This window comes from Protomyctophum parallelum, assembly GCF_964188405.1.
Source record: "Protomyctophum parallelum genome assembly, chromosome: 1".
Taxonomy (NCBI): domain Eukaryota; kingdom Metazoa; phylum Chordata; class Actinopteri; order Myctophiformes; family Myctophidae; genus Protomyctophum; species Protomyctophum parallelum.
The window spans coordinates 70479975-70492098 of NC_139697.1; the positions used below are offsets into that span (position 1 = coordinate 70479975).

The window sequence follows — 12124 nt, forward strand, 5'->3', positions numbered from 1 at the left end:
GTCTTGTTCACGAGTGAGGGGAGAACGGAGAAGGAGATCAGCCGGAGAATCGGAGCGGCAGGGGCGGTATTGCAGTCGCTGTACCGCACGGTTGTGACGAAAAGAGAGTTGAGCCAGAAGGCAAAGCTCTCTGTCTACCGAGCAATCTTCGTTCCTACTCTCATCTATGGTCATGAAGTGTGGGTCATGACCGAAAGAATAAGGTCACGAATACAAGCGGCTGAAATGAGTTTTCTTCGACGGGTGGCTGGCATCTCCCTTAGAGATAGGGTGAGAAGTTCAGTCACACGAGAGAGACTCGGAGTAGAACCGCTGCTCCTTCGCCTGGAAAGGAGCCAGCTGAGGTGGTTCGGGCATCTGGTTAGGATGCCACTCGGGCGCCTCCCTAGGGAGGTCCTCGACGCATGTCCCACTGGGAGGAGACCCCGGGGCAGACCAAGGCGCAGTTGGAGGAAATACATCGACTCTCTGGCCTTGGAACGTCTCGGAATCCCCCAGGAGGAAGTCACTAATGTTGCTCGGGAAGTCTGGAGCTCTCTGGTGGAGCTGTTGCCCCCGCGACCCGACTACGGATAAGCGGTTGAAGATGGATGGATGGATGGATGGAGTATAGGGCTGAAGTGGTTAATGTATGTTTTGTAACATTAATCAAAATCTAGAAACTGCCAGGTAACTTAGGTTTTCAAATAATTGTAGTAAAAGTAGAATATTTGTTTCTGAGTTGTAGTGGAGTAGAAGTAAAAGTATTAAAATGTGGAAATACTCCATTAAAATACCTCACATTTGTAGGCTACTCAAGTACAGTACTTGAGTAAATATGCTCCTTTTCACCACTGGTGAAGACTGTCATTGATTTGAGTGCTTAGATTACAACACTGTTGTTGACATCTATTACAGTACTATTTGTCATCGCTCTGTTGTGAAGAATTGACCGAGCTAGCGGTTCCTGTGACAGATAGTACCATGATGCTTATCTTCATAACACAGCCTGTATATAGTGGCTCCGATAGCAATGATTATTACATCCATTGTTATCGCAGTTGCATGGCTGACTGTGCTAGTGCAATGAAAGCATTTACCGTGCAGTATCTATCATTGCTGTGGCTGAGTTTGACCGGACACGTTCTAAATGGCAGAATCACTGCCTGCTTAAATCTGGACTTGAGGGAGGCACAGATTCACGTTTGAAGTAGGATATAAAGAATGCTGCCACTGTCATTGAGTCCACACTGCGTTCTTTTATTGTACCCTATCAGTGCCAGCTGTTCCCTTTTGAAATGTAGCCATTGTACATTGGGGACACTCTGTATTGACTGCTTGGAACTAAAAAAGGGACAGTCCGCTTCTGTGAATCTGCCAGCCAAGCAGCTGGTCTTCCGAGCATAATATACCTAATGATGTCACTTCTTGCAACGCATGCAGCCTCTGACTCTGTTTATGGTGTTGAAACTGAAAGGCCAGCACAAAAACTTGCATTGTATTTATAATATGTGATTTTTTTTTCCATGTCATATGAAAGCAGGGAATCATAGCTTGAAATTGACATTGGTTGTTCAGTTTGACCCATCAGTTTTGGAGATATGGCGTATGGAGTAATGTCTTGCAGAAAACAGCGAGTTGAGAAAACAGGCTTGAAATGTTCACTTCTGTCGATTTCAGCTCTGACACTTATTTCAGACATGCTCTAGTATGTGAAGAAAACATCCCCCCCCTCCCCAGATGAGTTAATAGCACAATTAACTCATTCTTTTGGGGGGAAAAAAGAAAATAAATCTTTCTCCTCTGGTGAAAAGCTGGAATTTGTGCGATGGCAGGCTCTCAGTCAACATATAGCGCTTTTATCCACATCGCTTTACATGGATTGTGCATTACATTCACCCATTCATACACCAATGTCAGAGGAAACCATGCAAGGCACCAACCTGCACATCGGGAGCAATTAGGGGTCTTGCTCAAGGACACTTCGACACCAACTCTGGGGGGGGGGGGGGGGGGGGGGGGGGGGGGGGGAGCCCGGGATCGAACCGGGAACCTCACGGATTTCCCCATCCAGCCGTTCTACTATAGCCACTCACCCCTGAGCCATTGCTGCCCCATTGTACAGAGGGGACTGTTTATGCGTATGCATGTGCATGTTTAGGTGTGTACTGTACTACATGTGTGTATGTGCCTCTACTGTACTGTACTGTATTGCATGTGTGCACATGCTGTATGGATAGATGGCAAATGGGCTGTTGTGACCAGCTCAGCTCAGCAGGGGGCAGTCTCTCCACCCTGACTAAGGGAGGCAATAGGATGACGAAGAGTAAATAAAAACACCATGTGTTTGCTTGCTTTAACTCATTTAGACTTGTGGCCCAAAAAAAAGGTTCTAAATCAATCAATCAAACAGTTTTCTGAAAAACCTACTGTATGTTTCTATGTCGGTGGTGCTCAACTTTGTTCATGTCAAGGAGCCCCAGAATTATCTGTATTTGGCTCCGGACCTCCATCTGAAAATATGTAGTTCCAGGGATCCCCCAGAAGCAAAGATTTGAGTTAAAAACGCTCTCTCTGAAAGAATATATATTCAAAGATTTGCGCCAAATTTTTACGACTTTTCAAAAATAGCAGATCTTAATAGTAGATCTGCTATTTTTCAATAGCTAAAGTATAAACGTAATCCTTAAAACACCAAAAGGGATGGGTTGAATGGTTTAAAGTAAGAGCATGGCTGTATTCATGGGAAATGGGATAATGCAAACACCTATTGTGATTTTTACCTTTGCTGTTCTCTTACTGTTGAGAGATAAATTACCCTGGAGGACGTGATGTTTGGAAGACTATATAGTTGAGTGGAGCTGTTGTTTCTTAGACACTTACGTTGGGAATAAAGCCTGGCGGCGGCAGCTGTTTGCTGAGCACGGTGCTCCAGTTGACGTCGGACATGTAGTCGAGGTCCTGGAGCTCTGCTAGGCAGGAGATACGCTTATCAAAGTCTATGCACAGCAGCTGCAGGAGTAACACAAACAAGAACAACAAAAAACGGATCCAATGAATCAAAAGCAGTTGAAAATCGTTCTTTTTTTATGTTTGAGAATTATTTACCCTGTAAGTGTGAAACGTGGCTATTAACCCATTTTGGGCGGGAACCCCTTTTGGTATTAGCATTATGTTATGGTTTAGCTATTGGAAAATAGCAGATCTACAAGCTCGTAGCGCGCCACTCGGTGGCGCGCTACGAGCTTGTGGGTCTGCTATTTTTGAAAAATCGAACATCGACTGACATAGAGAAACATAGCTTTTTCAGAAAACTGTCAGGATGTATCATCAAACACCGTTTCGGGTGTTTGTTTGTGTTTGTGCCGATGACAATCGGACTTGTACAAGGGAGACCCCTCCACACTTTCAATGGACGCTTATCGTATTTGGTGAGCTGTTGCTGCTTTCTCTCGTCTCATTCCAGGATGAATAACCAGAACGTCGTACATCTCCTCATCCATCATGCCATACTTTTTAGCCAAATATATATGGCATGAGTGAAGTACTGTTCCTGCAGAGCCTGAGCCCAAAATGTATTTTAATAATGAATACTACAAACTTGATTTGTGTGGAATTTTTTCCATTACAGTTACTAAAATGCTGTACACATAAAGGAAGACATTAAATACAACACGGTCTACCAGCAAAAGAAGAATGGTCTGTAACCTGGATCAAGGAAAGGATTATTCACATTTTCTCATAGCTCATAGCGCGCCACCAAGTGGCACGCTATGAGCTTGTAGATCTGCTATTTTTGAAAAATCGTGAAAATATTTATTTCAGAAAACTGGAGGATTTAGAAGATTTTTTTTTTAAATGTTGAGGTCAGGCCTAAATGGGTTAAATCAACTGTAAATTGTCCTGTCAAATATTGGCCAATAGAACCTATAGCTGCTGAACTGTGTTGAGACAGTAACAGTCTCGTCCTGCGTGGCACTGGCCACCAACTCACAGGAACGATATAATAATCAAATTAATGACCGAGAGGAGAGCAGAGGAGAGCAGAGGAGAGGAGAGGAGAGGAGGTTAAGAACAGGAGGATATGAAGCAGAGGAGGTTAAGAACAGGAGGATGGGAAGCAGAGGAGGTTAAGAACAGGAGGATGGGAAGCAGAGGAGGTTAAGAACAGGAGGATGGGAAGCAGCGGTGAAACGGCTTGGGGAAGAGAAAGGATGACAGACAGTTGATGAGTGGGAAGGACGGCCATATAAACACACAACGAGTAGTCAAGGAGAATGAATTCATGGGAGCAAACTGAGGTTAAACGGAGAGGTGGGCGAGTTGTGCATTGTGAGAGAATGCAAAAGGGAGAGATACGAAGCATATACCCCCCCCCCCCCCCCCCCCCCCCCACACACTTTCACTTTCCCTCTGTTTGCCCCCCGCCACACACACACACACACACACACACACACACACACACACACACACACACACACACACACACACACACACACACACACACACACACACACACACATGCTCTTCCTCTCTCATGCACACCACTGGAATGCCAATGAGGGACATGTGTTCTGTGAGCACGAAGCAATGCAACAGACACTGCAGTGGATCGCTGCCAGTGCAGAGTCGAGAGACGCAACTTGCACTCAGTTTAAGCTTTAATAAGCTTCTCCTCTTCTCTCAACGTCCCTGTAAAGTGTCCTGTCCCCTGCAGAATGTTTCATCAAAACTCCTGTGCTAAATGCCTGGGAGGGGTTTCGATTGATTGAACACTTTATTGACGAGGGTCCTGGACATCCAGCTGTACGGTAAGGCACACATTAATGATCATCGATCCTGTAGCGCAGTGACGTCATGTATGTCGGGGCTGACACCTAACTGTCTGGTGGTGGTGGTGGGTGGGCGTTGAGAAACACCTTCGATCCTCATGCATTGAATGGTGCGAGAATATGCCACTTGTCTGATAGTAAAAACAGAGAAATGGGTCCGTGTCCGCGGTGATAGCTGATCATCACCGCGACTGACGTAATGGTGTAGTTTTCCAACCCTTTAAAAACGACACCGCGGTGATAAGCTATCACCAAAAACTGGAGTATGTTTGAGCCTTAAGAGGCCCAATTTCTTTCCAATATGGCTGATGTGCATAGAGCCTAGAGCCTATCACCTTCCTATAATGCAATGCGACTCACTCCTCACCCCTACAGCTGATACAGAATGCCTGGCCTTCAACCTCCCTACATTTTTCACATAGCTGCTGCCCCCTTCTGCATTCACCAGCTTCCACTTGCTGCCTGCTTCAAATTCAAAACACAGACAAGGCGGTGAAGGGCATGGCACCAATTAGCATCCCTACACCCAACTCTGCACATCCTCGAAGTTCAGACTCCTTACTCCTGGAACTTCTCATTTCTTGTATCACTTCTTGTTGCCTATTTTTGATGATGGATATGCTAGTAATACCCTATGCAAGTATGGTGGCTACTTATACAGCATATTGTTTGGACAGATAGATGGGTTTGATGTTTACCTGGTGTTCTAGTTACTCTGTAGTACTTAATTATGTTCTATGTCATGTTCTTGACTAGGGTTCTTGCCATGCCACTGTGTGTTGAACTTACTAAATGGCTAAATTGCAAATTGTAAATTGTAGTTACATGTCTGCAATAGGACGCACAGAGTTCTCGTAAACTTTGGTCGCAGCAGTATGAGAAAGCAGTCTGTACAGTATACACGGACAGTAAAAGAGTCTACTGTCCCATTGTCATGGTGTAAGCTGCTCCCCATGTTTCATTGGTTGAACATAAATGACTCGTCATGAGATGAAAGATGAAAAATTGTTTTGCACTAGACGACTAAGTTAATTCTCATTGAGTGGCATTCTGGCAGTGTCGCTGGCTCGACACTTCAACACAACATGATTAATGGGAGGCGCCCACCTTTTCCATAGCAACTGATATGAGTCCGGTTCCTACACTTGCTCACCTTTCTGAGAAGAGACTTGATCTCTGGAGACCAGCATGTGGGAAAGCAGGGGTGGACCTTGTGGAAGGTCTGAAGGATCTCATTAGCTGGAGAACTGGACCTCATCACGAATGGACGCTGGAGAGGAGAGGAGGAGAGGAGAGGAGAGGAGAGGAGAGGAGAGGAGAGGAGAGGAGAGGAGAGGAGAGGAGAGGAGAGGAGAGGAGAGGAGAGGAGAGGAGAGGAGAGGAGAGGAGAGGATGCAGTACAAATTACGAAGGAGTTGAATTCATAGCCATGTTGTGTTTGGGATAGAGGGGTTTATTTGATTGACTGTCTATATTAAAGTTTGTTCTCGGCAGACGGTCTCTCAACTTATTTATCCCCTTCCTCTTCCCTTGTCGCATGCATCCTGCAATACCATTTTTTTATATCTTACGTCTCTAATATAGTATTTATGTTGCTGTGTGTGGAGTGAGTCTGTGGACACCACCCCAGGAAGATTAGCAACCGCCATGGTGCAGGCGAGTGGGGGATTCAATAAAACAAACGCTTAGCCACAGCATTGCCCGTTTGCTTACAGCACGGGGACACACAGGCATAGTGTGTTCTGGAATCGAAATAGATGTCACGGTTCATGTATTTTGGATATGCACAATCTGGAAATGAGAGAAGAAATTATTCAGTTTGCAGCTGCTGATTGGGTGCGAGGCGAGCACACATACAGGATACAGGATACTGATGTGACAGTGATTGATTGAAAGTGTAATTCCTTGTGACTGATTATTACCTTAGGGCTGTTTACATGCGTGATGTATAGGAATGTGACCAATTTAATACGGCAATTATACACAGCAAAGAGTGTTAGTTTAACCATGATAATGTAAACATGGTCCATGTTTACACCCTCAGTTAAACAGCACTCAGAGGTTTGCAAGGTATGCTATGCAAAAAAAGTCATCATCTAACTTAATAATTCTACAACAATTTCTGACCGTGATTAAACATGTTTATCTTTGCGTGGGGGTAGACTACTATAGGTGGATGTTTATCTTTGCGTGGGGGTAGGCTACTATAGGTGGATGTTTATCTTTGCGTGGGGGTAGGCTACTATAGGTGGATGTTTATCTTTGCGTGGGGGTAGGCTACTATAGGTGGATGTTTATCTTTGCGTGGGGGTAGACTACTATAGGTGGATGTTTATCTTTGCGTGGGGGTAGGCTACTATAGGTGGATGTTTATCTTTGCGTGGGGGTAGACTACTATAGGTGGATGTTTATCTTTGCGTGGGGGTAGACTACTATAGGTGGATGTTTATCTTTGCGTGGGGGTAGACTACTATAGGTGGATGTTTATCTTTGCATGGGGGTAGGCTACTATAGGTGGATGTTTATCTTTGCGTGGGGGTAGACTACTATAGGTGGATGTTTATCTTTGCGTGGGGGTAGACTACTATAGGTGGATGTTTATCTTTGCATGGGGGTAGACTACTATAGGTGGATGTTTATCTTTGCATGGGGGTAGACTACTATAGGTGGATGTTTATCTTTGCGTGGGGGTAGGCTACTATAGGTGGATGTTTATCTTTGCATGGGGGTAGACTACTATAGGTGGATGTTTATCTTTGCATGGGGGTAGACTACTATAGGTGGATGTTTATCTTTGCATGGGGGTAGACTACTATAGGTGGATGTTTATCTTTGCGTGGGGGTAGACTACTATAGGTGGATGTTTATCTTTGCATGGGGGTAGGCTACTATAGGTGGATGTTTATCTTTGCGTGGGGGTAGACTACTATAGGTGGATGTTTATCTTTGCATGGGGGTAGGCTACTATAGGTGGATGTTTATCTTTGCGTGGGGGTAGACTACTATAGGTGGATGTTTATCTTTGCATGGGGGTAGACTACTATAGGTGGATGTTTATCTTTGCATGGGGGTAGACTACTATAGGTGGATGTTTATCTTTGCGTGGGGGTAGGCTACTATAGGTGGATGTTTATCTTTGCGTGGGGGTAGACTACTATAGGTGGATGTTTATCTTTGCGTGGGGGTAGACTACTATAGGTGGATGTTTATCTTTGCATGGGGGTAGACTACTATAGGTGGATGTTTATCTTTGCGTGGGGGTAGGCTACTATAGGTGGATGTTTATCTTTGCATGGGGGTAGACTACTATAGGTGGATGTTTATCTTTGCGTGGGGGTAGACTACTATAGGTGGATGTTTATCTTTGTGTGGGGGTAGGCTACTATAGGTGGATGTTTATCTTTGCGTGGGGGTAGACTACTATAGGTGGATGTTTATCTTTGCGTGGGGGTAGGCTACTATAGGTGGATGTTTATCTTTGCGTGGGGGTAGACTACTATAGGTGGATGTTTATCTTTGCATGGGGGTAGACTACTATAGGTGGATGTTTATCTTTGCGTGGGGGTAGACTACTATAGGTGGATGTTTATCTTTGCGTGGGGGTAGACTACTATAGGTGGATGTTTATCTTTGCGTGGGGGTAGACTACTATAGGTGGATGTTTATCTTTGCATGGGGGTAGACTACTATAGGTGGATGTTTATCTTTGCGTGGGGGTAGACTACTATAGGTGGATGTTTATCTTTGCGTGGGGGTAGGCTACTATAGGTGGATGTTTATCTTTGCGTGGGGGTAGACTACTATAGGTGGATGTTTATCTTTGCATGGGGGTAGGCTACTATAGGTGGATGTTTATCTTTGCGTGGGGGTAGACTACTATAGGTGGATGTTTATCTTTGCGTGGGGGTAGGCTACTATAGGTGGATGTTTATCTTTGCGTGGGGGTAGACTACTATAGGTGGATGTTTATCTTTGCATGGGGGTAGACTACTATAGGTGGATGTTTATCTTTGCGTGGGGGTAGACTACTATAGGTGGATGTTTATCTTTGCGTGGGGGTAGACTACTATAGGTGGATGTTTATCTTTGCGTGGGGGTAGACTACTATAGGTGGATGTTTATCTTTGCATGGGGGTAGACTACTATAGGTGGATGTTTATCTTTGCGTGGGGGTAGACTACTATAGGTGGATGTTTATCTTTGCGTGGGGGTAGACTACTATAGGTGGATGTTTATCTTTGCGTGGGGGTAGGCTACTATAGGTGGATGTTTATCTTTGCGTGGGGGTAGACTACTATAGGTGGATGTTTATCTTTGCGTGGGGGTAGGCTACTATAGGTGGATGTTTATCTTTGCGTGGGGGTAGACTACTATAGGTGGATGTTTATCTTTGCGTGGGGGTAGACTACTATAGGTGGATGTTTATCTTTGCGTGGGGGTAGACTACTATAGGTGGATGTTTATCTTTGCGTGGGGGTAGACTACTATAGGTGGATGTTTATCTTTGCGTGGGGGTAGGCTACTATAGGTGGATGTTTATCTTTGCGTGGGGGTAGACTACTATAGGTGGATGTTTATCTTTGCATGGGGGTAGACTACTATAGGTGGATGTTTATCTTTGCGTGGGGGTAGACTACTATAGGTGGATGTTTATCTTTGCGTGGGGGTAGGCTACTATAGGTGGATGTTTATCTTTGCATGGGGGTAGGCTACTATAGGTGGATGTTTATCTTTGCATGGGGGTAGGCTACTATAGGTGGATGTTTATCTTTGCGTGGGGGTAGACTACTATAGGTGGATGTTTATCTTTGCGTGGGGGTAGACTACTATAGGTGGATGTTTATCTTTGCGTGGGGGTAGACTACTATAGGTGGATGTTTATCTTTGCGTGGGGGTAGACTACTATAGGTGGATGTTTATCTTTGCGTGGGGGTAGACTACTATAGGTGGATGTTTATCTTTGCGTGGGGGTAGACTACTATAGGTGGATGTTTATCTTTGCGTGGGGGTAGGCTACTATAGGTGGATGTTTATCTTTGCATGGGGGTAGACTACTATAGGTGGATGTTTATCTTTGCATGGGGGTAGGCTACTATAGGTGGATGTTTATCTTTGCGTGGGGGTAGGCTACTATAGGTGGATGTTTATCTTTGCATGGGGGTAGACTACTATAGGTGGATGTTTATCTTTGCGTGGGGGTAGGCTACTATAGGTGGATGTTTATCTTTGCATGGGGGTAGGCTACTATAGGTGGATGTTTATCTTTGCGTGGGGGTAGGCTACTATAGGTGGATGTTTATCTTTGCGTGGGGGTAGGCTACTATAGGTGGATGTTTATCTTTGCGTGGGGGTAGACTACTATAGGTGGATGTTTATCTTTGTGTGGGGGTAGACTACTATAGGTGGATGTTTATCTTTGTGTGGGGGTAGACTACTATAGGTGGATGTTTATCTTTGTGTGGGGGTAGACTACTATAGGTGGATGTTTATCTTTGCGTGGGGGTAGACTACTATAGGTGGATGTTTATCTTTGTGTGGGGGTAGGCTACTATAGGTGGATGTTTATCTTTGCGTGGGGGTAGGCTACTATAGGTGGATGTTTATCTTTGCGTGGGGGTAGGCTACTATAGGTGGATGTTTATCTTTGCGTGGGGGTAGACTACTATAGGTGGATGTTTATCTTTGCGTGGGGGTAGGCTACTATAGGTGGATGTTTATCTTTGCGTGGGGGTAGACTACTATAGGTGGATGTTTATCTTTGCGTGGGGGTAGGCTACTATAGGTGGATGTTTATCTTTGCGTGGGGGTAGACTACTATAGGTGGATGTTTATCTTTGCGTGGGGGTAGGCTACTATAGGTGGATGTTTATCTTTGCGTGGGGGTAGACTACTATAGGTGGATGTTTATCTTTGCGTGGGGGTAGGCTACTATAGGTGGATGTTTATCTTTGCGTGGGGGTAGACTACTATAGGTGGATGTTTATCTTTGCGTGGGGGTAGGCTACTATAGGTGGATGCCACGCTGTGTGTCATAGGCTCAATATGTCAGTTTGTCACCTCCCCCTTCACACCGTGACCTGCAGCACAGGAGTCCCCCAGGGGACTGTGTTCAACACAAACTGTCTGTCTGAGGACACTGGCCTCTTTCAACATCTGCAGGAAGCTCCTGCAGATGTTTTATCTCTTTTATCAGGAGGGAGGGTCAGTTAACGTATTTGCTTTGCTTTTCTATCTATCTATCTATCTAGTTGTCCTTTAAGGCCATGAAGACATGAAACATTAATAGGAATGTGAAGGCAATGGAATATAATTTTTGTTTTAATCTTTTTAAACCACTGTCATGGTCTTGTCAAGGCTAGATCGTAGATCTGATGCTGAGGAGTGACTGTTTTTGTACATATGGGGCTATTCGAAGAGACAGTTGAAGATGTAGGATGTATTATTCACATCGGTGAAGCATGCCAGGCCATGCTGAGCTGAGGTGACATAAGGTGTGTGTGTGTGTGTGTGTGTGTGTGTGTGTGTGTGTGTGTGTGTGTGTGTGTGTGTGTGTGTGTGTGTGTGTGTGTGTGTGTGTGTGTGTGTGTGTGTGTGTGTGTGTGTGTGTGTGTGTGTGTGTGTGTGTGTGTGTGTGTGTGTGTGCGTTCCAAAGGTCCCCACAAGTACAGTAGAATTTGAGAAATGGACATTGTGGGATCAGGAACACTCATGTCGTCAAAGTAGATTTAACCATTTATTGCAACACATGGAATACAGTTAAACTTGGCGTTAATGGCTCTGCTCTTAAGATGTTCCCTAAAATGTGCTTGCGTGCCTGCAAGAGTGTGTTGCGCGTGTGCGTGCGTGCAAGAGTGTGTTGCGCGTATATGTGTGCGTGGTATATAGTGTGTATGAGTGTGTGTGGTACCTGTCCCCTGAGCAGCTCGTAGGCAGTGATTCCCAGGGACCACCAGTCCACAGCGAAGGAATAGCCAGGATGAGACCCCTCGAACGGTTGGAACAGCTCTGGGGCTGATGGAACAAGAAAACACACCCACACATGGCTTTGGTCCAAAATTTGCTTGAAACCTTTTTAAACCAACAGTCTGGAAGACACAACTGCCACTCACGTTAACAACAGTATTTGAAAAAACCTTTTTCAAATGGTAAAAGAATGTAACTGAACCACATGAACCCTGGCAATTGGGTCCAATATTTAGTTCAGTGACCATGGGGCTAAAGAATGGTTCAGCAACTGTGTTCACATTCACTCTTCAATTGGAAAGAATAGACTCCAACCTGCTTCCGGTCTCCTAAAAGGTGTCCGCCTACTT

At 45.0% G+C, this 12124-nt stretch overlaps 1 protein-coding gene across 1 annotated transcript in view; it reads right to left on the minus strand.

Annotated features, from left to right (window-relative positions):
- The window catches only part of stk32a (serine/threonine kinase 32A), a 121967-nt gene that overhangs the window by 21804 nt on the left and 88039 nt on the right, over window positions 1-12124 (minus strand). The window contains exons 7-9 of the mRNA XM_083765279.1: window positions 11719-11822; window positions 5965-6081; window positions 2863-2991 (exon numbers count right to left, since the gene is read on the minus strand). Of these exons, the coding sequence (XP_083621405.1) occupies window positions 2863-2991; window positions 5965-6081; window positions 11719-11822 (350 nt within the window). The remainder of the gene's footprint in view (window positions 1-2862; window positions 2992-5964; window positions 6082-11718; window positions 11823-12124) is intronic.